Genomic DNA, 27,375 nt, shown 5'->3' on the forward strand with positions numbered 1-27,375 from the left:
TAACGGTAGTTTTCCCCAAAAAGAAAGTGACTTGAAGCATAAAAATAAAATGGGAGGCTGCAGTTTTCCTGTATTCATCTATATCATAGTGCCACACAAGCCCAAAACTTAATTTATCACATTCAATAAATGTGAATGGCTAGAAAAATCAAAATCAAAATATGAAACTCCAAAATAAAGTTTATTAAAAGCCACTGAGGTTACAGTGATCCTGAATTATATGTGCATGTGCTTTGCAGTACATTAGGCAGGTCAGTTCTTTATTAACGAGGCCACATATTACTGAATAAAGTGAATAATATATGGATCCACATCCATAAGCACATTTCTCCATTTGTTTTACGTTTTTAAACCAGGAAATATTTTATTCTACACAATGAAACCAGAACCTGCAAGCTTTTTGTTTTGAAAGAAGAATCTGAGCGAATCCCTCCTGCCTCCCATCATCCCAGGACCTGAAGACGTTTCACAACATCAGCTTCTCTCTGGTGTTTTCAGGGAATAAATGAGGACACTGAGCTCGAGCGCTGCTCCACCAGCTACAGGTTTAATATCAGATCAACAACAGTAGAAAAACAGAGGCAGAGACTACCAGACAAAAAGAAGAGTAGGAAATCCAACATCATCCAACAGGCTCTTTAAAATAATTCCTCTGTACAGTATTTACACACACACACACACACACACACACACACACACACACACACACACACACACACAGAGCACGTTTACAGCTACACACTGAGGAGGAGGAGGAGCCTGTCACTCAGTCAGTACAAGGAAGCAGTCTGAATACTGCCCTCTGATTGGCCGGCCCTCCATCCAGTGTTCTCTTTATTTCACATGAAGCTGAGACGCATCCAGGTAACGGTGTGATGTCATCCGGAGCTGAGCCCGTCCTTCTGGTCAGAGGTCACTGTACGTCACTGTGAGCTCTGCCCAATTGCATCCCAGCAGCACCTGTTGGGCAACGGGACCGCCCAGAACCAGGAAAACCCAAACGGACCAGGATTCGGTCCAGTGAGGGTCGGAGCAGTTGGCTGGACGTCCAGGCAGAGATATCAAACATACACAGAACACCACTGAACTGATGTCACGGAAACAGAAATGCTTCTTCACGTGATCCAGTCACATGACTCGGAGAGGCGTAGAGGCTGGCCAATCAGGTGTACCTGGAGAAAGTGAGAGGAGATCACGGGTCAGAAGATTTTACCAGGGAATGGTTTGAAATTAAAACAAAGAAGAAGAAGAAGGAGGTGATGATGATGATGATGATGAGGCTGATGTCCTGTTCAGTAACTCTGGTTTTTTTACACTGAGATTCACTGATCTGACCAGTAGGTGGAGCTGCTTCACTGAGACACCTGAAGCAGGGCAGGTGAATTTCAGTACAGGTGGAGAGGAGCGGCACAGAAGTCCAAGCATGTTCATGGATGTGATGAGCACCTGCGCATTACTCACACATAACTGCTTTTTATTAATTGTGAGTTTTTGGTGTGTTAAAAAAAAAAAAAAGTAGCAAGAAAGAGCAAAAATAAAAAACTAAAACTTCCTGTGTGTGTGTGTGTGTCTTACCGTTCTCACCTCCGTGCGGGCGGGTACATGGACGGGGCGGACGCTTGCTGACTGGCGACGATGGCGGAGGACGAGAGGCCTGAAACAAAGACAGGATGTCAGAACTGAAACAGACAGGCTCGCACACGCCACTCATTAAAAGCAGCTGCAGGCTCAGAGGGGTGAGGTGGGCGGGCTCAGAGGATCCCTTTCCAGCTGTGAATCATGGGAGGAGAGGTCAGCTTGGTTTGGGGTAACCTTCAGCACCAAGTATTACCCCGTCCTCTGCTACAAACGTTGTCAGCGAGTGTATGAACACACTGCAGGGCTGACAGCATCTACCTGCATTTACACCTGAAACAGGTCTGTGTGTGACATCACCACCTTGGCTCACACCCGCTTTCACACCTTGGCTCATGTGATTAGAGGATCACCAGGGGGTCCTTTGTCCCTCTTTGGGGGGATACTCCCACTGGGTTTAAATCTGGGACTCTCGGCCATTTGACCTTCGAACTGAAGAAGCTTCTTGGATGAGAGGTGAAACGTCTTCAAGCAACTTAAAGAAGTCCAGACGCTTTTCTTCGTAAACTCCTTTGACTACGATGACCTGGATGACTGAGAACCTTCACAGACACCTGAGCTAAAGAGGATCTAAAGGCAGCAGGCGAGGCTCACCTGAGGGGTAGGACAGGTCGTACAGAGGGTATCCCAGGTGGTGATGGGACTGCATAATGCGCTGCGATGGCGAGGAGCGTGGCCGGTCGCCCTCCCTTTCTCTCTCCCGCTCTCGGTCATGTGGCGTCTTGCTGTCCTGGATGGACGGCGACTTGCTTTTGTACTGGCTGGCGTGCAGCTGCAGCAGGTCCAGAGCTTTGGCCTCGCTGGACGGCTTCACAGACGGACTTGACCTGGAGGGTTTCTCGCCGTCCTCGCCCGCCCCCACCTTCCCGCCGTATGAGGAGGCGTAGTAACTGGCTGGCAGGTACGAACCTGGCGAGAAATGTAAAAAACAACATAGTTCGGCGGACGGTTCGACATGATGACGTGGCGGCAGCTTGAGGCAGTGAAGTTTCAGGCAGCAGCTCTAAAGGTACAGTACGCCATCTTTCAGGTGATTTAATGAAAACTAAAAGTGGTGATTAGTGTGTAACTGTGTTCTCCAACAAACTCAGGAATTCTCACAAACTCAGAATGAAGCCACTAAAAATACAAAGGAGCTCCGTGTTACCCCCACCAGCTTTGAACACAATGGCTGAGATGGATCCACCCAATCATGTTTCATGTATGTGGCTAGAGACCGCCCACAAATGCATGACGCCAAAGGCAGAGAAGAAGAGAAATCGTAGGCGTTTAAATTCATGCCTGCATCTTCAGACTGGAGATATGAAACACGAGTGTTTTATCCTTCACCAAAGACATAACAACAGGAAGGAAAGAGACAACGCCACCTTAACAAACTGTCATCCTATTCCTTCTCACCTCAGTCTATAGCGCCAGATCACAACAAGTTTCCACAAGGCCACTTACAGTGTAAGGTAAAGAGCCTACAAGGATAAGAGAAAACCCCCTATGAACAAACGCTTTGGAAACAGCGGGAAGGAAAACTCCCTTGTAACAGGAAGAAACCCAGGGTCAGGGAGGGGCAGCCATCTGCCACGCATGGCTGGAGATTCAATTCAATTCAGTTTTATTTATATAGCGCCAAATCACAACAAAAGTCGCCTCAAGGCGCTTTAGATGAGGTGAGGAAGACAGGACAAAGGCAGAGTGATGTCACAGACACGCAGCCCTCCCAGCACCTGTAGACAGAGTTCAGCAGGGCCGCCATCGGTCAGATGTGCACTCACTCCTCCGCTCGTATCGGACACCGTTAGGTTTTACATTCTCTTCCACAGTAAATAAAGGTGAACACCAGCTGAAGTAACTGCTGACTGAGCCTCCACCCGCTACTGTGGGCACAGTTTTTGAGGTGATTTGGAATAAAAAATATTTAAAATATATAATTCACGTTTAATAAGTGCTGATATTACTCAAATATAATAGAATATTTGTGTAAAATACAAACAGAGAAACAGTGACTTTGATGCGTCTTTGTTGACCAGCATGTTTGTCCCACAGTGGCCACCGTAGCCAGGATTACACATGCAGTGGTGAGATAGCTTAAAGATCTTTAAACCTGTTCGGTTGAGCTCTCAGCATCGAGTCCTCTACAGCGTTTTTAAAGCTTCACGCTTCTTTCGGGGGCCAGTGACAGTCTGATCATCTGGGGCCGTGCGTCGCATTCGTCTAATTTTATATTAATAATGTGAATGGAAATGAGCACTCGCTCGTCCCTCGGAAACCACAAAGAAACGTGGCTTTTTACATTTGGGTCAAACCAAAACACTCGTGCTCCTCGCTGGTTTTCACTCTCCAGCCCTCGCCGCCCTCGCGCTCTCTTTGGTGCTGCGCCTGCTTTATGTCGTGTTTGAGTTTCTCACCTGGGTAATTCTGCATCATGACCGAGGGCATGCCTCTGTACCCGGGGTGGCTCGGCTCGTAGCCCTGGCTGTAGGCGTATGGTCCGTGCATGTAGGGCACGTAGCCCTGATGCTGGGCCAGCGGCGAGGGGAATTGCATGTGAGGCGGGCGCGCCTCCTTCCCGCCCCCACGGAGCTCCTCGGGGGGCAGCTGTGTCCTGCCCTCCGCCGCCTCCTTCGCCGCCTCGTCTTTTTGCAGGCTCTCCTTGGGCCGCGGCCTCTCTTCCTTCACCTTCCTGTCCCGCTCCTCCTTCCACCTGTCGTCCTCCTGCGGTTTCGGAGCCTCCGAGTATTTGCTGGGGTAGACGTAGGACCACAGACGCGAGTCGGGCTCCTGCAGAGAGGGAGAAACCTACGTCAGCATCAAACTAACCTCAATCAATCTTAAAACACAAGCGAGGCGGAAAGAGCCGTGACAGGAAGGAAGACTGGACGCCTTTACCTGTCTGTACCACATGGCGGCTTCGACGCTCGCCGCTCGGCCCGACTCCACCCCTGACTTTGGCTCTTCTTTTCCGTGATACCCTCCTTCACTCAGCTTGATCTTCAAACCCTCAGGCTGGGCGGCGGGCGCCTTGCAGTCCTCTCCCTTCGCCATGATGACCGACTTGGCCTGTTCCGAAGTCATGGCGGGCTCTTTGGACTTCGCTGGGTTCACACCTCCCCTGGCGCCCAGATCTGTGAGGCTGGGCGCCCTTGACAGAGTGGGCGGTACCGACACCTTCTGCTTCCACTCTTCTTTCACGGAAGCCTCGCGCTCTTTGCTCTCCGCCTTCTTGTCAGCGTGGCGCTGTCGCTGCTCTTCGTACTGTTGACGGTAGGCGGGGTTAGAGGCCAAGAGGTGGGCGTGGTAGGCCTGCTCGTGGGAGTAGGAGTAGGGAGGGACGTAGTACTGGTTGTAATAGAGCGGCTGGGTGTACATGTTGGAGCGCTGCTGGATGACTGATGGCTGCGGAGGCCCTGGCTCCACCTTTCTCTCCTCCTGAGGCTCCTCCTTCAGTTTTCCCTCCTCTCCCACCTCCAGCTCCTCCTCTTTCTTCACTTTCACTTGTGCTATCTCGCCATGAGGTGGTGCTGCAGGCGCTGGTCCCGGGCTGGGGTTGGCGTAGGTGGGGGAGTAGTAGGCGTCGTAGCTGGGGTAGTACGGCGAATCTTTATTGGACGCCTGAGGGGGAAACAACGCCTTCTTGGCGCCCTCACGAGGTCCCTGGTCAGGCTCTGGCTTGACTTTTACCCCCTCTGCCTTACCCTCACCGTCCTCCCCAGCATCAGAGATGTCAGAGTAGGCGGGGCTACCGGTCTTGACCGACGTGTTGTCGGCTCCGTTCTGGGTCATGTGAAGCGTGGGCGCCAGGCCGGCCTCCATCCTGCTGGCCACGCCGATGGACGGGCTGGGTGCGTTGTCGGAGAAACTGTACACCTTGTCGGCTTCGGCTTTGATGCTGGCGAGCCGGCTCTGCTGAGCTTCTGAGGAGCCGTTGAGCAAAGCGTCTGACGCCTCAGAGTACGGGCTCTTCCCCTCCTCCGGCCTCCCCGCCTTACCCATCGCCTTCGGGCTGTCCTCTTCCTTTCCGCCGTCCCTCTTCTTTTTGTCTTTCTTTTTCTTGTCCTTGGAATGGGCGGGGCTGGAGGCGGGGTCAGTGAGGGGCGGGGGTTTAGGCTGGACGTTTTTCAGCTGTGGGCTTTTGGGTACGGACTGTACCACTGAGCCCAGAGCGGGAGAGGATGCCTGCAGGGAGTACGGCGAGGGAATTCCGGGCGCGCCCGCGGGGCGGGTCAGCTTCAAGCCTTTCTGTCCCAGTTTCTCAGCTTTCCCCCCGGCCGTCATTTTCTTGACCTTCCTGTCGTCCATGCCGTCATTACTGGCCTCGTCAGTCAAACACGCCCCCTCCTCGCCGCCGTCCGTCACCTCAGGCTCAGCCTCGCTCGTCTTCTTTTTAACCTTTGATGTCAGCTTGCCTGGTGAGGGGGAGGGGGCATCGAAGCCCCGACCCTTCGGTGTAGTGGAGCGAGCAGGCGAGATGGCGGCGCCGTTGCAGGAGGCGGGGTCGGGATGGAAGGCGGGGTCGTCCCCGTACTCACTGTCGCCGTCCTGGTCCAGGCGGACGTCATGGTCGTTGTGGGCGCGGGCCTGGTGGTACTTCAGTCCGTTGATATGCTTGTACTTCTTGTTGCAGTTGGGGTGGGGGCAGTCGATGAGGACGGGGGAGGGGCAGGTCCGGTCCAGCTGTGGCGGCGGCAGGGAATCGGCTTTGCTTCCAGGCAGAGGCGTCCCGGCGCCGGTCGAGTTCGTTCTCATGCGCTTTGACGCTTTGGTGTCCTCTGAGCTGGAGGTGGGGTCCATATCTGAGGCGGGCTTTGTCTTCCTCTTAGCGGAGGACGGGCTGGCTTTGGCGTCTTCGGCGCAGCCAGCCGTCTGACTCCCACGCCGGCCTTTGCTGTTGGCCGCGGCGCCGCGCGTCTTGCTGCTGCCGCTGCCTTTATTGTCCGACGAGTTGCTGTTGTCATTCAACGGCGTGTTGCTGCTGGGACGCATCCTCTTACCTCGACCGCGGCCGCTCCGCATCTCCACGTCGCTGGTGGGAGACTCGCAGAACCTAAGAACACAGAGATGGACATCAGCGAGCAGAAAGACACACCTGACCTCACCTGCACCAAAGGTAACCCCGGTTTACGCAGCCTTACAAAGGTGTCACACAGCTGACTCAAACAAACCATCGTACAGCACACAGAGCCGCAGCTGTCCATTATCAGTAATCGAGTATTGATTACTCCATCGAGTAATTGGATAAGACTTACGTTTGTCTTATTAATGAGCAATAATAAATATTCGAAAGACAGGAAGGTCTCCATGTCAGCTGGTTTTGTTTACCTGCATGAAACCTACAGCCTTTCACTGTGTTTACGTCTGCAGGTATCGACCACGCAAAGTACGATCGTGTCTCACTAAAGGTTCATCTGTATATTTTTCCCTGACACGTTTCTACATTGGTGTTTACATGGTGGTGACTGAGCACAGCAAGAACGAGCTTGTTTTATACTCGAGATCTTGGCCGAACGGCGTGAGCCCGAGTCGTTTCTGTACCTCGGCGGCGCCCAGTCGTGCCGCGTGCAGTCCAGCAGGGTTCCAACGTACGTCTTGTTCCTCCAGGTGACGTTCACAACTAGCATACCTGCAGAAAAACACACACAGGCAAACCATGAACACGAGCTACTCGGTACGGAGGTTCTTTCAGCACTGTGTTGGGACCTTTGGCCCAGCGGCTCAGTTAAACTCAACTTGAGTTTTGAATTTCTTACAGAGGTGTCAAACTTACACTATAAACCAAACGACACAGAGAACCACTCAGTACTACTACCACCAGAAAAAAAGCTGCACAATCTGCACAGCTGGCACTGAAATTCAGCTTTCAGTTGGTGGGAATTCCCTCTTCAAACTAACAGGGGGAATTCCTGCACATCACTTTCACTTTTCCACTCGGCGCCTGTCGCTCTCAGCTGCTCTGGACTTTCTGTTTTACCATCCAAGCAGCTGATTTGCTCATTAGAAGCTGGGGCTGTGGACTTAACTCTGGAGGCCTCTCTGCGGATGAATGCTGGTGGATGTGTAACATCCTCAGGTGCTTTTATGAGCCAGATCCTCGTCAGCTGATGCAGATTACGTTTTTAGCACTAAAGGCCTGTCTGCAGATGTTCCAGACGTTGGCCAGGTGTGACACCTGTGCACTGTTGGGCTGAATGTTATTAACCTGCCTAAAACGTGTTGGGATTTAAATGAGACAAATCTGCAGAAATCAGTGAAATGATGTGAAACCCATATTTGGCCGTGACTGGCGTCCTCCTCGCTCTCGCTCAGAGCCATCGAGTCCGTCCTCAGAACTGCAGGCCGACGTGCAGTTATTTAAAAAACAAAAGAGTTCACATTGAAGTACAAACATCATTTTATGTTGGTTTAAAAAAGCCAAAGGTTTTCTGACCCCACAATTAGGATTAAGGGATAGGAGTTAAGCTCCTCCCCCTCTGGGGTCTCCACTTTAACAAATGAGCCCTCAGAGTAATTCCCCACACTTACAGTTCCTTTCTTCGATGTGCTGACATGACTGTATCAAAGCACCGAAGCTGTGAGCGCAGCAGGAAGCAGACGTGTCGATGTGACTGGGACGCAGATGTCGAACGCTTTCATACCAGCGTCACGCTCAGCGGGTTTCTGAGGTCGAACCACATCAGTGATTGGCTGACAGTGGAGCTAATTAAAGAGTACTTCAGCAGAACTTTCCACTAACAGGAGCGCATCTAAGAGCGCTGCTGATGAACAGCTTCCTGCCCGAGTCTATCACCTCTACACAGGTTTTCCTCCAGCTGCACGCCGCCCTGCATTCGGCGTCCGCAGGACGTGCAGACGCGCCGACAGGACCTCACTGAATAAAAACTGAGATGTACGACTGTTCAGCAGCAGCGTAATCCAGACAATAAACTGGATCTGATCTTTTCACAGAGCTCCACACTGGCTCAGCATCAGCATCTGCACGTACATCACACCTGCTGAGATTCATCTCCAGTCATGAACGTTCAACCCAGCTCATAAAACTGATGCATGTGTTTGTTAAAGTATGTCAGAAGGTATTTTTTTTTCTCTGCAACAGCCAAAAGCAAAGAAAATGCAAACAGTACTGATGGACCAATCATTATTTATTTATTGGTACCACTGCAGCTGCATGAGGCTCAGCAGCAGTGAGAGGTCAGGGAAACATTAGAGCATTAATGAAGCACCTTTTCTCTAATCTAACGGGAGTTTTGTGGAGTGAAGGTGCAGAAAAGCTTCCTTTGTGGAATCATTGACAGGAAGACAGCGCGGTGTTCGCTCGCCGTCGCAGCTCGTAAAGGTTTGCTGCAGAAACCGAGTGTCTCTCGCTTCTTGTTCCAACCGAAGGCTTGATGTTGTGGGAAGTTCCTGCCAGTCTTGTGTGCACGGCTCTTCTTCAGCAGAATGGGAAACGATGTTCAGGTCGGGGTAGTGCGAGTGCCTCTGATGTGTCTGACTGAACTGAAGCGTCCCTCAGACGGATTATTGAGACGATCTCGGGCCTGTGATGAGCCTCTGATGAGCGTTTGTTTTGTTCTTCAAATAAACACACGTAAAATAAAACTACGCAGCCATCTACTGTGATAACGCTTTTCTCACCGTCCTCCGTCTCCTGCCACACGATGCCCTCCAGGTTCACGCTGGTTCCCGGCTCACAGGGTCCCAGGCACTCCGGCTCGGTCGCCAGCGCCGCGTCGACCGTGTTCACGGCGATCGAGCGCGTGCGGACCATGATCTGCTCGCACGGAGACGAGACGTCGCCGCTGCTGGGGACGGAGCCGAGGAGGTGGAGAGGGGGAGGAGCCGGGGTGGAGACCGGAGACTCCATCTGGACAGAGGAGAGAGAAAACGAGAGAGAAATCAAACACGCGAGTGCAAACACGGGAGAGCTGGAAGCAGATCCAACGTAATTTTTTAAACAAAGAGAACCACTTATCACGTTAAAGAAATAAAGATCATTTATTCCCCGTGACGGGAACAGCACCTTTGACCTTTTTCAATCCTTGGCTGCCCATCAAGGCAGCACTCAAACATCTACCGTCTCTCTCTGAGGTAAAATTGCAGCTTTTGTGAATGAAGTCTGGTGCAGAACATCTCCACTTCCTGTTTGACAGCAGGTTAAATGTCTATTTAAACTTCACGCCTTACTTTGTCTCTCTGCTTAGGGGTGTGGCCTACTGCCAAAACACAGAGCCATCCCCATCTGAGAGGAAGCCGTTTTTAATTCTGGTTTTAAAGTCCCACCTTGACCCACCTGGAACCCACACTTTGATTTTCAGGTAAATCTGACAGTGCTGAGAGCCGACGATGAGGGCGTTCCACACCGTCCTCTTCTTTAAGAATGAGAGCTGCTGCCTGGATGCAGGGAAAACCCCTGAGGAGCAGGAAAACCTCAGACTAGCTCTCACAAAGACAGAATGACAGGGGGCGGGGTTACACCTCCACAGACCGTCCTTGCTCCTCCTCATTCAGCCGGAGCAGTATTTGTTACAAGGCCACAGGCAGATCGGCCTCTCTCTGGATCTCAGACGGAGGCAGAGGGCTGATGGACCCGACAGAACCCCGGGTCACTCCGCTGGCCGGTGGGTTAACAAAGCGCTAGCCAGAGGAGTGAAGACGAGGTGCGTTTGCTCAAAGGTTTCTCTGTTTTATTGTACAGTCTTCACCTGACAGCATAAACCGCCTTGAGATGTCTGCTGTTGTGATTTGGAGCTATATAAATAAAACTGAGTTTTAAACAGGAATCAGGCTTTAGGGTCTGGACTGCGTGACATTTAAAAAACAAAACCAAAGACGACAGTTTGAGGGAGTGATGACATCACGCTCCATCATCTAAACTGTATGAGACGAAGAGAACACGGCGCTCCTCTTCCTCCAGGCTTTACTGGAGGGGCATCGTTAGGGCTGGGCCATATCATACCATTCACAGTAACACCGGTATAATGTTGGGCAACGATAAGAAAATGAAATATGGCGATAGAATATGGGTAAAACGCGCATGCGCAGTGCCTTTGTTTTCATACGCACATGGCGGAAAAAGCATGGCGGCGACGGAGAATGAGAAGGGCGAAAGCAGATCGTTGAATGAAACAGAAGAAGCAGAACTGGTTTGTAAAAATGCTGCAACTTCAGTGGTGTGGAACTGGTTTAGCTTTCGTCTCTCAGATACACAACAAAGCACTATTTTTGGTAGAGCATGCTAGCGGGCCGTCGTTATTACCGTGTTTTTGGAAAATACGGCACACTTAAAATCAATCCTTTGATTTTTCTGAAAATCGACAGTGCCCCTTATAATCCCGTGTGCCTTATGCAGTGTTGGGTGTAATGCTTTACTGTAATTAAATTACTTTTCCACTGAAAAAGTAGAGTAACTAATTACTGTTCATTTTTAGGTATTTTAATTACAGTTACTTACAATGTACTTGCGTTACATTGTAAAATAATTAAACTCGCTGAATATCATTATTTAATTTCAATAATTTATCTTCTAAACGTAGAAGTAAACTCTGCTGCTTTAACATCGCTGTAGTGCAGCTGCACGTCATTTCGCGCCAGTTTGCTGCATAGTCGTATTCTACAGCGGAAGATGTCGGACTCGGCTGAAGAGTGTGGCTGTTTTATGAAATGGACATATTCCCGTCTCTTCACTTTTCTGAAACAAGCAGACAAGAACATTACAGTAATATGTAAGCTATGTGCTGGGGAGAAAAAACTATCGGCTGCTGTTAACAGCACGAGTAATCTACTGAAGCGCCTGACATGAGAGCACAGACGAACACTTCTGAGTGATCCTTGTTCATCATCCATGGATAACACCACGGCAACTCCTGCTAAGCAGCAAAACTTGATTTTACTTCAGCAGCACAGAAAGCGTCTGAAGGTGAGCTTAAAAAATGACTGCAGGCTACATTGTGGAAGAGATGCTACCGCTGCGTACTGTAGAGTCTCCGTCTTTAAAAGAAATTATTTATTATTTAAAGAGTTTAATTTCTATTGTTTGCCCACTCAAGATTTGTAGGGATTTTAATAAGTATTTAGTTTAATTACTTATTTAGTAATTAAGTTACTTTTCTGACACAGTAATTAGATAAGTATTTTAAATACAATATTGACTAAGTAATTAGTAATTAATTACTTTTCTAAAGTAACTTACCCAACACTGGCCTTATGTATGAATTCTGGTTGTGTTTACTGACCTCGAAACGAAACGAAAATCTGTCAAGTGTTTCAGTTCGACTTTGCTAAGCTACGAAGCCGCACGGCTTGATGGATTGTTGGAGCATTACGGCTATCGTAGGCAGGAGCCTCGCGGAGTGATACGTACTGTGCTTCAACATAATATTACCGTATTGTGTGTGTTTAACCTCTTTTTAAGTTTTGTAGATATTATACATGGTTATGCTGAGAATATGTCGGCCAGTTTCCACTGGAAATGCCTTTTGGTTAAACTGTCAGCAAGGAATTTGCATTTGCACTGTTAATTTTTTTATATTATATCACTTTAATGCACATAAAAAACAGCTGCTTGTTTAAGTGAAAATACATTATTAGTGCAAAAAAACCCCATCAAAGTTGTGGAGTTGTAAAGTATTTTGTCTCGTGTCAATTATTTCGTCAGTTATATCGTTATCGCAAATTTTCAAATGTATATGGTGATAAATATTTTTGGTCATGTCGCCCTGCTCTAAGCATCGTGTCTGGGAGGCTTGTGAGTCCCCCACAGCATCTCCTCTCAGGTGGAATTTGGTGCCAGTGCTTTTTAGACTGAATCCAGCATCCAGACAACAAAAATGCAAACAGGAAACATAAAAATCGAATTTCTCCCGACTCGGAGTAAAAACCTTTGCACTCAAAGGCGTCCATCTTTTGAACGCTGCTCTGACCGTACGACATGATCAATCTAATCTTGAATTAACAGCTCACTCAGGACTTTAATCCACTGCAACTTTAACCTTTAATCGCAGTTTAATCTTGAATTATCAGGCTCAGTTTACTTCCCACACTAACGCCAATAAATGGATGAATTTAAGACTTTTTAAGGAAGCACACAAGCCCCAAAGCAGCCCTTTCTGAAGTTATTCTTAAATGAGAGTCGGTTTAACCTCTGATGAACACTCCAGTTAGCTGTGAAGGAGAAGTGTGTTTACCTGAAATCAGCCCTGAAAAACACACCTGACAATGCAGAGAAATGATCAGCGGTAGAACAGAGAGGTCCAAAGACTCCTTTGTTAATGACGACACGAGTCTTAGTGCAGAAGCTTTAACAGTGGGATTATCTAAAAACAGAAACTGGGTTAGATTAGACCAAGTTTAACTTAGCTCAGGTTCACACGGAGGCATTTTTAGCTGGGACGTCTAAACCCGTTTGTCCACGGCAGCCCGGGTCAGCAGTGACGAGCGCTTGGTTTGCTTTGGTTCTTTGTTCGGAGCTAAAAGTGAGCACGTTTAGATCCTTTGACCACGAGGAGCACACCAAACACAACGCTCACATACATCATGTTCAGTGTGCAGCTTCCACTCACAGCATGCGGGCTCCATCAACAACAAGGAGACACGATCAGATTATTTTAATTTGTTCGGGCATCAGCTTTATTCCTCGTCCTCTTACCTTTTCCCCACCGATCGCTTTCTTCAGATTTCGACAGTCGCCCCCGTCCCCCTCTTCCTGCTCCGTCGTCATGGCCTGGCCGATCGCGGCTGAGTCCAGCGCCGTGTTCCCGAGCTGCTCGGCCGTAGCGAGCTCGGGGGCCTGTTGGCCCTCAAAGGGTCCGCCTCGAGGCGCTCCTAACTGCAGCACCGAGGGCTCTTTCTCGGCGTTCACCGCTCCCGCCTCCATTTTCTCCTTCTTGCTTTTCCCAGACACCCCGTCCTTGTCCTTTTTCACCACGGGGAGGATGCGGGAGGGCTTACTCGACTTGTCCGTCCCCTTGCTCGGGGCAGAGTTGGCGTTCTGGGGCGGCAGGTCCCCGGGGACCCGTCCCTGAACCTCCTTTTTAGCTCCGTCTGAGAGCGGCGTCTTCACGCTCTCCTTAGAGTTTTTACTGCGCTTGGATTTGGATTTGCTCTCTTTGCCCGCCGCGGCGGACGCAGGGCTAACAAACTTTATATTGTCAGGTAAAGCTGCCACGGCGCTGGGAGGGGCCGCCATGCCCCCTCCCTCCTTGCTGCTCGACATCTCTAGCTTGTCCTTCTCTAAGTCGGCGTCCAGGTCAATGATCAGATTGCCAACACCGATATCCCACTCATCACCGCTGTCGTATGTGTCCACCGCGTTGGAGTCCACACCTTTCCCGCCTGCAGGGCCGCTGCTGAGGGACATCTTAGTAGGAGCGTCCCGGAGCGCCACAGGAGGGCTGCAGGAGGGCCGCGCTCCTCCCAGCCGCAGGACGCCTCCTCAGGGCCGGACCCCACGCCTCCACCCGGCTCCCCGCATCGCCTCCTGCAGGAAGGACAGGTGAGACAAACCAGAAAAATGCAGGTTAGATTAGCTTAGCCCCGCCTCCTGAGACAGAGTTCAGAAATTATTTTTACTTGATGACAACACTATGGTCGAAGGCCAGGAAGAGAACAACTTTACATTTTGAGTTGCTCATCCCAGTTTTACTGTTCAGGCTGGGGAACAAAGGCACATGTTAGGAGGAAATTTAGTCGTAAACCAAACCGTCAGATGTCAAGTCTGGATTTTTTCAGCTGCCAACGAGGGTGTCTGCGGTTTCACAGCGATTTACACCATGTTACGACCCGGCTCAAAAGCCGCAACATAAAAAAGGAGACGAATACCAGAGTGTAGGTGAGAAGAGGTTTTATCTTAAAATGGAATACCAGGTTGGCTAAAATGGCTGGTGCCACCAAGGCAAAGACAAGTGAGCTCTCTGGGAAGCTTGCCTCAGGTATGCTTTTATCCACACCTGACTAGGTGTGGCCAATTAGCACCAGCTGAACACATTGAGATGATTAGGGGCTGCAGAGGGACGTAACACACCAGCACAAAAAGCCTGAACCCGTCTGCACGCTTGCTGGTTGGTGGGAATCATGAGGTTTGAAACAAAGGTCCTGAGTGACAGCGAGGACAACGCCCCGGCTTAGCAAGATCACACAATAAGGAGGTGCACCTGATTCACAACGAGGCAAAAAATGGATGCAAGAATTAAGCTTAATGGTTTGATCATTTTTAGAATATCCATAGAAGAGATGTAGCTGAAAACATGAAATAAAACTAAATGTTTTATTCAGGATCTGAGTCTCAGCTTCATCTTTGATCCACAGAGCATCTCAGCACCACTGCAGGCTGCGACTTCCTGTTGCTGTCAGTTCTGTTACTTCACGAAGACGATTACTCGTCAGGATAACGGCGCACTGAGGGAGAACATGCACACCTCCTGCTCTAAAGCCTCCTTCAGGCCACTGATCACAGGACAGGAGCTCATTGACCCCTGACCTTCTGACAATACAAAGCAGCGGGAGCAGATGTGGGGAGGAGGCGGTGCAATGTTAACATCCTAAAGCCCCACCAACTCCACCCTGAGGCTAATTAAGGCTTATGTCTGATCAGTCCATATGTGGAGAGGAGGCGGGGTGAAGCGCTCTTGGTTTATTAGTCAGTGAAATATCTGTGACGTGAACGCCCACGATGCCGTACCTCTGCCGCAGCTGATTTATTCAAGTCCCAGAACCATTAACGAAAACAGGAAGTCTTTCCCACAGGAGGAAGGAGGGCGGCACACTGCAGACGACCCAGGAAAATAAGTCCAGCAGAGCAGGCCGTTTCCCTGGTACTCCTGAAGCCTGTTTATTAATGCTCATCCTGTCCAATTACACCATTGTTCAAGAAACAAACTGTACAAACAGCTTCACAGCTGTGGGTCTGCTCCGCCTTGTTTTTGCACTGCAGCCTGCACACCGTCGCCCTGCGTGGAGCCTCTAACGGTTAAAGATCGTTAAACAGATTCTGCAGTGATCCTACAGGATGCTGCAGAGCGAGCAGTCTTTACAAAGGTTAATCTTATTATACAGTTATTGAGTAAAATGAACAGCTGCACACCTGCAGGTAAAAAAACTGTTAATGGAAACTCTTCTGTTTTTAAATCAGTGTGTTCCAAACATACACAGATAATTTAAATTAATAATTTAAAGAAAACCACGTTTGAAGATAACATTCAAAACGTGCAGATGATTCATGAGATGAAGCGTCCAATTATTAAAGCCCCTCCTCACCACCAGCCTCCACACAGATGCAAAGACGTGAACTCCTGAGTGTTTAAGCAACTTCTGCTTAAATCGTGCATCATCATGAAGAATCAAAGAGTAAAAGTTACTTCATCTACACCTATCGGAGGACAAAATCAAAGAGGAGCGAGATGAGCTCCACCTTGCTTCTCTCAGGTGAGCTTCACCTGAGGATGCTCTGAGTTTAACTGCATGTCTCAGCTGTTGCTCACAGGTGTTTTTACCTGCACACTAAATTGTCCAAATGCAGTTAGTTTCAGAGCTGCATGAGATTCAGTCTCGACTCCGTGACGCGTTTCATTATTCTTAATAATTATTCGTAAAAAGGCCCAACAGTAGATTAGTTTTGTTTTGGTTCTGTGGGTGTATATGATTACATTTCCATGAAGGCATTAAAATGTTATTTATTCTAATAATGATAATAATGACAATAATACCACCACATACTATGAATATCACAGGATCTCCTGATAAACACTGTGATAAAACCTTCCTTTTTCAGGCACAGTGACTGCTACCTGCGTTCAGGAAATATAACTCTCGTCTTGTTATCGCCACACCTGCAAGAGCACACACAGAGAAACATCCACCCTTCAAAGCAGCGTTTCCACCCACCACCGAGCGTCTGTGCGTCCGCAGGATAAAACAAACACGTCGCTGTGAAATTCATCCAGATTAAGGCCTGACTGGGATTTCCACAAGTTCACAAAGATCTGATTCAAAAATCGTCCACGAGGCTAAGAAACCAACAAAAACCAGAGTGATGGATGTGTCTGAGGTTTGTGTGGATGGCAGTACAGGACGGAGCTCACGTTTAGTTCAAAACCAAACCCCGGCATTTAGAGAAACTCCTGGGATTCATACTTCTGTGACCCTACTTTACACACTGGTTAACCTTTAACCCGTCTGGCAGCACTGCTACGAAGCACACTAACCGAGGAGACGAGGAGGCAGATGGCCAGACAGGAGCTGTGGACATAATCCTGCTGCTAATGATTCAACTGCTCTGAGAAAACACACCAGCAACACTGAGCCGAACACACCACGACCGAGGCCAGTGCCAAACTCCAAAAGCTGAGCCATCAGACGCTCCTTCATCCATGACTCAGTTCAAACCTTTACCAAGTGATTATTTTGCAAATGTCACATTTTACTATAAAAGAGAAACAGAGTCTCAGTTTGACAAACATTCATCCATCGATTGTCCCATCACTTAACTGGAAGAGAAATGCTTTTGTCTTATTAATAAACAATAATAAACATCCAAAACAATGTTGTATCTGTCAAAACAGCTACTAAACCCTTTGGATGTATTTATGCACCATATTAAAATCATTTTCTTAAATGCAAAAATATATAAATAATGTCAAGTAGAGTCAAAGGTCAAATAAAATAAAACAAATATGCAGTCCAAACTACAGCATAAAAACTGACCTGTACCGTCTTCTTGGCAGGCTTTCTGACGTTAGTGAAGTTTTTATGCTGCTGTTACAGCAGCCGGGCACCCCACGCCCCCCTTTAGACTCACCCCTGTTTGCCTCTATGTAAAATAGCAGCCTGCCGTCAGCCTTCATTAAGCTTAAACATGTATCAGACCAAGTTTACGGTTTTGTGTAAACCAAACGGCGGGGATGGAGCGGCCACAGAGATCTTCACATCGGTTTGTTGGTCAGGCCTCCTGCTCATGTTTCCACAGGAAAGGTTTTAATGGTGATCACAGGAACAGCGCTGCGGTTTTCTTTCACTCAACCTCAACGCAGCGTGATGGTACGCGGTGTGTAAACAGTCTCCGCCCCCACGTTAAACTGTGCCAGCGCCATCGTCCCTGCTGCTGTTGTGTTATCAGTGTTTCATAAAAATGCTTTTAGCAGATGTGGGAGAAACGCTCGTTTTAATAAAACGGCACGCTTAAACGCAAAGGTGTCGAGAATTTTTTATAATCAAATTATTGGAATTACTCGATGCATCGTTGCAGTCACACTCACTTGGATTGCACGGGTCGCCTGATAGAAGGGAACCATCTGCAGACAGACGGTCAGCATGCGGACATGAGGCTCTGTCACCGAGCACAACTCAAGGCGACTCGGCTCGGCAGCTGGTTGTATCCCGGTTGTATTCCTGGAGAACAGGAAGAGTTAAATGTGACTTCCTGTGCATGTAGACAACAACAGGCATGTGATGTTCACTGATTCAGCAGTTAACTGCCGTAGTATCACAAACGTGGCCTCCTTCAATCGCTGACTGATGGACAAAAAACCAAAAACAAAATCACTGAGATAAATTTATGTTATGGAATAAAACAGATGCTAACCATGTTTAGCTTTTAGCTGTTGGAAAAAGTGATAAATCTCAAGATATGTTAATGCAACACTCGCCATTCTAACATTTTACATTATGTTAACAATGTCATATCGTGAGTGAAGTACTGCGATAACATCGTGGGGATGTGGGACGACTCCCACCTCGACAAGTGGTTCAGCGACTCAGTGAATTTGTGTAAGGAGAGCAAATCAAAACACACTGCAGCAAACAGAAGCATGGCTCAAAAACAGAATATAATGAAATATATTTTACACGTGATGACCTGTGGATAAATGAATATCTGACCTCTGAGGTTTGGCCTTGATGCTCACTGGGCTGTCATTCTCAGCTGATTGTTACTTAATTAACCTCTCATTTCTGATGTGTTCTCTCGTTTGTTTGAGTGTAAAACTGATTAATAAAGCCAGGAAAGCCCTGCTTTGGAGGCCTATCGGGGGTCCTGGCTGGGCGTGGGGCTCTCTGGAGGCCTGGGAATGGCGGAGAATCACCCAGGAGTAACTGAAGGACGTTTCTGGAGACAGGAGAGACCCTGAAAAGGCTAAGCCATCTGCTCTCCTGCTACGGCTGATTGATTGTTTTTACTGAAAAAAAAACAAACTACACATTAAAAAGCTGTGACGTTACCCACGCTGCACCTCCAAAGGCAGCAAACACCATTTTTCGCACAGACTGTCTGTGCAAAAATGACTGAGTGGATTAGCTGCTGGCATTCATACCGCCGGGCTCCTCTCAGATCAGACTTTCTGCTCAACTGCCTCCAATGCCACACTTAATTAAAGGCGGCGAGGTGGCGAGACCTCCAGCGGCTGGAGAGAAAGAGGAGCCTGTTTCTGTGAAAATCCACCCTGAGAAGCTCTGGCTCCGGCACCGAGCTCAGCCAGCCGGGCTTTTCCCCAGCAGCAGGACAGAATCAAAGCCGCCGTTCTGACGGAAACTTGGCCCGGGCGTCGCTCTCTACGCTACACGTCCCACACAGGCTGAATCCACGCCGCGGTGATTAACAGGCTGCCGGGCATCCTCTATGAAGCACTGCAGGAGGAGGAAGACGAGGCTGGGAAAGCTAGCGTTGCCCCCACATCGGCCGGCAAACTTTGCATCTATCTGTGATTTAAAGGTAAAACAGAGACTTTCCTGCATTTAAACAAGTTTCAGTCTCCACTGAAGACATACTGAACAGAGGTGAGCATGCACATTCACACTCCAGGTGTAGGGATGGGTACCGGTACCCCGGTTCTGACATAAACGGTAGTAACCAGACCGAAAAGCAGCGCACATTTTGGTCCTTTATTTTTCCTGAGATGTCATACACTTTGGATTCTAGCCAATCATTTTACGTTTCCAAGGATAGTAGGCGGGCCCAGGTACGTAAGTTATTTTAGAGCAGAGCTACAGATTAAAAATCCCCAAGGCGAAGGGGTCAAAAGTCTGGCTGTACTTCGCAGCAAAAGATGCAAACTCAGCAGCCTGCAACAAGTGCTTTAAGCTGGTACTGTGATACTGTGCAAAGGAGGTAACACCTCAAATCTGATGAAAAACCTGGGGACGCATAGCGTTTTTTTAAAAGCCGAAAAATGCACCGTATTTGATAGCTTGCTGCGAGACCGAGCACATCTACTGCGGGTGTGGTGCCTGTTATCGGACCCGAGTTAGCAACATCCCCCAAGAACCCGAAGAGTAGAGTCCTGGCCCCTAGCCCTGCCAGTGTAGCAGAAATGATGAGGATGATGATGGCAGCAGCAGCCGTTCTTCTCTGCGTGAGTAGCTTAATGTTGTTTGTGTGTAATTTATGTTGAGTAGGCTAACCACGTTATTAAATTAATGCATGTAAGGTGAACTAGCAAACACCGTCGTGGTTACATGCGGCTGTCTTCTTGTTTGATAGAGTGAAACCATATATGTCCTATAGCTGCAGAAAAGGCTAACATTGTTATCTTTTTACAAAAAACAAAACAGCTGAACATGAGAGGTTTTAGGGCAAAGTTTGTGTTCTCCATTGTTTAAGCACCGGTTCGAGCACCGTTTAAGCACCAGCACAGTTTCAAAAGTACCGGTTTGGCACCGGTATCGGATAAAACCTAAACGATACCCATCCCTATCCAGGTGTCCTAACAAGACACTTTCACAAACACACGAAAAGCTGAACAGTGTGCTTTATTGTGTGAACTCATTATTGTGCAAAGTAAAACTGATTTAGTGATCATTCATATGTGTTCAGACATGACGAGGATTCAGCTCATAAATCATGTCCCGGTGCTCTGCCTACAGCTGCCTTTATAAGATAGTTACTGGTATCAGTTACTCTGGCTCTGCATTCACATGCTGTCGCATCAATGCTGCACCACACAGCACTAAGTTTGACCGTCCAGTAAGAGAAAACGACAAGCTCTGTCACTGACGTAAAACATTTTTTAATTAAGGTTTCATTTATTCAAGCCAAGTTACATTTGGCTTATAAAAATAAAAGAACTGCACATTTTGACCCCAAAAACAAAGACAAGCCAACTCTGATTGACACTGATATCAGCACCCACGAGGATATCGGTCACAACATATTCAACATTAATCCCGATACTCAGTTTAGTCCAGATGTTTCCCACTTTACGAGCTTTAAATGTTCTTATAGAATCCTCCTTGCACAATTATTAATGATTACACGGCCATTAAAGCAGGATTCAGGCGTCATTTATCTACAAGTGCTTCAGCTGTTTATTATCCTCTCCTCTGCACTTAAGAAACAAAAATGTCTGGCAGTCTGAAGACGCTATAAACAGAAGAAAAACTCCCATGCAGCTAGGGCCGGGCCATATCATACCATTCACGGTAACACCGGTATAATGTTGGGCAACGATAAGAAAATGAAATATGGCGCTAGAATATGGGTAAAACGCGCATGCGCAGTGCCTTTGTTTTCATACGCACATGGCGGAAAAAGCATGGCGGCGACGGAGAACGAGAAGGGCGAAAGCGGATCGTTGAATGAAACGGATGAAGCAGAACTGGTTTGTAAAAATGCTGCAACTTCAGTGGTGTGGAACTGGTTTAGCTTTCGTCCGTCAGATACACAACAAAGCACTATTTTTGGTAGAGCATGCTAGCGGGCCGTCGTTATTACCGTGTTGTTTGGAAAATACGGCACACTTAAAATCAATCCTTTGATTTTTCTGAAAATCGACAGTGCCCCTTATAATCCCGTGTGCCTTATGTATGAACTCTGGTTGTGTTTACTGACCTCAAAACGATTTTATGTGCTACACGGCGCTCGAAAATCTGTCAAGTGTTTCAGTTCGACTTTGCTAAGCTACGAAGCCGCACAGCTTGATTGTGGGAGCATTACGGCTATCGTAGGCAGGAGCCTCGCGGAGTGATACGTACTGTGCTTCAACATAATATTACCGTATTGTGTGTGTATAAGCTCTTTTTAAGTTTAGTGAATATTATACATGGTTATGCTGAGGACATGTCGGCCAGTTTCCACTGGAAATGTCTTTTGGTTAAACTGTCAGCAAGGAATTTGCATTTGCACTGTTAAATTTTTTATATTATATAACTTTAATGCACATAAAAAACAGCTGCTTGTTTAAGTGAAAATACATTGATGTTTTTTTTTTTGTTTTTTTTTTGCACTAATAAAGTTGTGGAGTTGTAAAGTATTTTGTCTCGTGTCAATTATATCGTCAGTTATATCGTTATCGGAAATTTTCAAATGTATATCGTGATAAATATTTTTGGTCATATCGCCCTGCTCTACATGCAGCTAACGGCCAGTTCATGTCAAGACACGGTGAAAACACCCAACTGCGGCTGCAGTGGAGCAAAGGGATTTACAGCCAGTGAAAACAGGTCACACACTGAGGTGCTTACAACAGACACACAGTGCTGAGGACACTGATGATGACGATAACAAAAAGTGCTCCTGTGAGGGACAGCTGGCAAAAACAATCCAACTTATACTGACAGATGAAGCCACAGACAGGGTTCATTCAAAGGCCTGAAATTCAAACTGAGGAACAGAAGCTCTTAAACATCTTTGAGCAGCGCGACGACACCATGTGGTTAAAAACACCTCGAGGGCAAAGGTTCAACCTCAAGCTAAACAAAACATCCCCAACACAACGCCGCCACGCGGACACAACATGAGCTCGTGAGAGCGAGCGCACCAGTACAGGTCAGAGGTCATTTCCATGCTTTAAGGCAGTTTGTTCCAAACCTGTCCATTAATAATTTTTCATATTTTCCTTTCCGATGTTAATGAGTCATTTGCTGTGTTTCTCTTATAATTTCCTCTAATTTTGAACAGTTTCCAGGCATTTTAGATTAGTCACTGATTATTGTTCCTTTCATAATTTTCCTTGTAGTTTCCAACAATTTTCCTCCTGCTTTCCAGTTATTTACTCAGTGTCTGTTTAGTTTTCTGTGGACAGTTTGGAAGGCTGACTCTGTTTGGCTGTTTGTTGACATGCTGCACACTGACGACCACGTTTCATGCACCCAAACTGTCTCTAAGATTAGAATCAGTACGGGTTTGTGACTCCTCCACGCGTTACTTTGAAGAATCAAACATCTCTGAACCGCACGTGCAATCCTTCATCGGTTCAGTCACAGTTCAGGTGATGAGGGTGACGTGAGCAGTAGCGCCTCCTGGGCCCGACGTGACAGCCGCCAGAAAAACTAAACACAGAACAGTTCACCTGCAGAGCTCTGTCATGCAACTGTCAGAGCCAGAAGTGGAAACACCCGCATCCTGTTTAACCGTTAACGTGCTCAAACATTACAGCGAAAAGTGACTTCAGTCAGAAAATACACTTCATACTCGACATGCTTCCTCCCTTAGAGGATCTAACAGACCTTTACTGCAGGCGCCTCAGCTGCTGCCCGTTTCTGGGTCTTTCTGTCCATGGTGGCATTTTCTGTTTGGATGCCGAGCCGGCCTGAAGTCCGCTGATCGTCTCAGACATTTAACACTACTGCCCTTCTTTCTCCTGGGCTGCTCTTTGGTTGCTTTCTCAGCATGTTTTGGGTCCTTGTTTACTGTGAACCATCAGCTTATCAGGTCTGAGAGTCAGCAACAGAGCAGTAACTGCCCTGCTCAAGATAACCAATGAGGACAGGGGTTACTAGAATAGGTCTGCATGTTAAATACACACTGAAAAAACAATAAAACTCCCACTTTCATGCTGTGGTCTAAGGGGTTTTTTCCTACATAACTTTAGCCACACACGGCTTGCAAATTTCTACCTGACGGCTTTGACTAACGTCAATGGTGATTTTGTATAAATCAGGACTTTGGCTGTGAACACAAACACAGTGGGAAAAGTCACTCGCTGTGGCCGGCTGTGCATCATCGTACACTGACGTCTCACTTTTAACCAGGAAAAACTTGCAAAACAACCGTTATTGTAGTACATATATACACTTTAATGCTTTAAATAAGATATTATTTAATTTACCTCGACAATGAATTCACTGGGGGTTTCCAACCTAAAACCATCTGGTTCCAAAATTACAGTTGTTCCAGTGTCACAGACGCAAATACTAGTTGACTAGTTTGGCTAGTTGTCACTATTATCACTAGTCAGCACTGGCCATGCTAGTCATTTCAAAAAACAAAACGAGACCTCGGATGCAAGCAGTGGAAATAAGCTTCCTCCAACGTGTTAGCATAGGGTGAGGAGTTTGGTTATTCTCGAGCAGCTGCTACTCCTCCACATCGACGGGAGCCAGTTGAGGCTCTCGACTCCGAGGTAAGATGTTCCAGCTGGGCATGAGGAAGCCCCGGGGTAAACCTAGTAACGGAAGACGCCTGCCTAACCACCTAACACCTAACCACCATGGACTTCCACTGTGTACATTTTATCCAGGTGTGCTTTCACTGCACTGGCAGTGTGTCTGGGATCATTATCGTGCTGAAAATGAAGCTGCTGCCGATCAGATGTTCCCAGATGTTACTGCAGGGTGGATCAAACTCTGACGGTACTTTTCTACGGTCACAAACAGCACCGTCTGAACAGCAGGCCGAACCGTGACAGAGCCTCCACCGTGTTTCACACATGGCTGCAGACTCTCACTGTCGGACCTCTCTCCTGACCACCTCCGTACATACGGACCATGATTTGTATCTTTCGCTCCATCAGACCCACTTTCAGTCCCGTTCTTGTGTAACTTTCATACCTCAGCCTTGCCTCCTGCTTTACTTCTTTAAGAATGGCTTCCTGAGAGCCATCCAGCCACTGAGACCATTTCTGATGAAGCTTCAGTGAGCAGTAGATGATCAGCTGAAGGTCCAGATGCATCTCTCAGGGCCTGCATTAGGTCTTTGCTGGATCTGTTCCTCTTTCTTAAGAACAAGAGTTTTTAAAAACTTTTTTGGGCTTCCACTTATCCAGTTTTCTCACATTCATTCACAGGGGTGGCTGTAGCTCAGGAGGTAGAGCAGGTCACCTACTGATTGGAAGGTTGGTGGTTCAATCCCTGGCTCCTCCAGTCTGCATGTCAAGTATCCTTGGGCAAGATACTGACCCCAAGTTGTGTCTGATGCATCCATCGGAGTATGAAAGTGTGTGAATGTAGTTAGACAGCACTAAGTATAGAGAAAGTGCTTGTGAGACTGGGTGTGACTGGGTGAATGTGGCATGTTGTATAGAGTGCTTTGAGTACTCCGGGAGAGTAGAAAAGCACTACATAAGAATTAGTCCATTTACGATTCCTAAGGAAACACTGCACACCACGCTGAGACGTGCCAAGTTTTCATAAACGCTATTATATGTCAAACTGGTATCTTTGTCATCTTTTGTAATTTTTGTAACTTAAAACATCTGAGTTATCTTTGCTCAGGTGTCTTATGTACACACACAGACAACACTAGTTCACCCTTCCAGCCCTTTTATGCTTGAATATTCAGAGTTCAGAGGCTCAAAAAAACAAAACAATAACACAACAACAACAACAACAAAAAAAGCATGACTCTGAAAATGGTCAGGTACAAGGACTGGATTTAAAATGAGCGAAGTGAAAAAGCAGCTAATGTCCAAAGAAGAACTTTGCAAGACCTTCAGAAATCCCAGAGAACAATTTCTCAGTACCGACTGTATTTTAAATTTTAAACCAAAGTCAGTGACAATCATCACGAGTTGAATAAATTCCAGATTCAGACTTTTGGAAGTTGCTCCTTTCACAGACACGGACAGGAATCAGCACATGTTAAACTCGTGTTAAGGTCACAAAAACAAAGGTGGTGAATTCACGCCCAGGAACACACATCAATAGATTAGAAGCCACGACCTCCTATCTATTGATTTCCCCATCAGATTAACACATCTCCCATTAGTGTCAGTGTACTTACTACAAAGATAACGATGCAATACCTGCTGTGTCCTTTTGTGTGTCTCCACACATGCAGGTGTTGCTTCAGAGCGAGATTAGAGCACTACAGTGAGTTTAGTCCAGCAGGTTAGCCCACATACAGTACATTTATAGGCCTGCAGTCACCTTCTAATGTTACACAACCACAATAATGTGACATTTATCGTGCTGCTGCTGGAGGTTTACTTCACTCATGTCAACTACAACTTTTCTAGGAACTGTGCATCACAGTGACAAACAAAGCACATCCAGGAAATTCATCTGAGGGGCGTATTTACATCATGTGGCTAGCTTTCAAACATCGCCTACGCTAGCAGCTCCTGGACATTTGCATGTGTGTGTCTTTGGGGCAGCAAGTCGTACGGTTCTGGGTGTGTGAAGCTGAGACAGCTGGGTAAAAGAAGGACATGAGTGCTAGAACTAAACCCGGAGCCCCCTGAGCTAACTGGTGCTAGCTCCTGTTAGCTGGATTTATCGGGTGCTCAGTTCGCTGCATGCTAGCACAAAGCTAACACGGTAACACCGCCCCACAGCGGCTTTAAAGCCCTGAAACTGTCACCAGCCACACTCTGGGGCATCAGGGCTTCACCTCCAGCACCGATTAACACGCAGGTACCGAGCACAGCTTAACTAGCTAATCCGAGGCCCACCGTGGCCCGCTGCAATGCTAGCGAGCTCCATTATCGGACGCAGGCTACTTTCAGCCCTGCCGGGTAGAATTTAGACTTCTCTGCTGAACTTTAAAACAATCATGACGGTCCGCAGCCCTCACAGCGGCCACTGAAGCCGGACCCAGCCCCACCGATAGCACGCAGGACACACAGTGCGTGTAACGGGTAACCTGGCGTCCTATTGGTCGTCTGGTGGACACAATTACCGATGCGGCGCTTTCAGCCTCCCCGTGATCCATTATCGGACAACCGTTGAACACCACCTCTCGGCGGGTGGTGTTTTCTCATTGACGGGACAGCTTTTATTAAGCAGCAGGCTACAGTGTCTGACAGGACACCAGAGCTCTGATCAAATCACTCATCAGGAGATAATGAAATACTGCAGAAGCTCAAAAACATACAGCGATGCTTGAAAAGCTCTGTGCATCACAGGCAGCTCACTGCGAACAGTTTACCCCGTGACCGCGACGCAAACCGTTAAATATATCCGCAAATATGTCTGGCTTAATACGGAGGTTTTAATTTTTGCTGCTGGGTAAAGGCGAGGGTCAGGCGAGGACGTGTCCGATGATGGACGCATGCTTCCCGGTCTCACCAGACAAAGACGGCAGTTAGCCTGCTGAGCTAACCCCCAGGATAGCTAGCAGGCTATCCCGCGTTTAAAAAGTGGATCCAAAACCCAGACAGGGTGCCCCTCCGAGGCCCCCACTTACCCCGATTAGAATCCCTGGCCGACCAATATTCATGTACACTCCATAGGTTGCGATAAATCCCGGTGAAACGATGAGGACAAGCTCCGAAAGCTGCTGGGCAAACAGGCGGACCAGTCAACGTGCTCCCAGCTCACTGGACCGCAGCCATCACACGGTCACATCCCGGAGAAAAGCGGAGAGCGGCTGCGAACGGCGACGTTTAACGGGCGCTTCTCCGCGCTGGCCGGGGGGGCAGCTAGTTCCAGGCATTCCGTGAAGCAGTGTGATATTCCCAGAGTTCCTACATCGGCGATATTCCCACTAACAGAAGCACAGACAGCGGCAGACAGACAAACAGCACCGCGGGGCTAAATGGCTGTTGAGTACAATGCAGCCAAAGCCCGGACAGCTGGATCTGGACCTGGAGTCAGCGCATGCGCACACAACAG

General features: G+C 47.9%; 1 protein-coding gene across 3 annotated transcripts; it reads right to left on the minus strand.

Annotated features, from left to right (window-relative positions):
- Positions 1–162: 162 nt before the first annotated feature.
- Positions 163–27,375, minus strand: LOC134630322 (zinc finger protein 609-like). Of its 3 annotated transcripts, XM_063477520.1 has the most exons (10): positions 26,948–27,375; positions 17,868–18,000; positions 13,265–14,095; positions 9,256–9,484; positions 7,159–7,246; positions 4,516–6,670; positions 4,035–4,407; positions 2,230–2,544; positions 1,585–1,654; positions 163–1,172 (listed from the first exon to the last, which is right to left on the minus strand). In XM_063477520.1, exons 3-10 carry the CDS (start codon positions 13,973–13,975, stop codon positions 1,163–1,165), a joined length of 3,951 nt encoding a protein of 1,316 aa, XP_063333590.1. In that variant the 5' UTR covers positions 13,976–14,095; positions 17,868–18,000; positions 26,948–27,375; the 3' UTR covers positions 163–1,162. The 3 variants fall into 3 exon arrangements, with proteins under 3 accessions (XP_063333590.1, XP_063333589.1, XP_063333591.1); XM_063477519.1 differs by lacking the exon at positions 17,868–18,000; XM_063477521.1 differs by lacking the exon at positions 17,868–18,000 and having other exon boundaries at positions 1,576–1,654; positions 26,948–27,374.

Source organism: Pelmatolapia mariae, linkage group LG7 (genome assembly GCF_036321145.2).
Source record: "Pelmatolapia mariae isolate MD_Pm_ZW linkage group LG7, Pm_UMD_F_2, whole genome shotgun sequence".
Taxonomy (NCBI): Eukaryota; Metazoa; Chordata; class Actinopteri; order Cichliformes; family Cichlidae; genus Pelmatolapia; species Pelmatolapia mariae.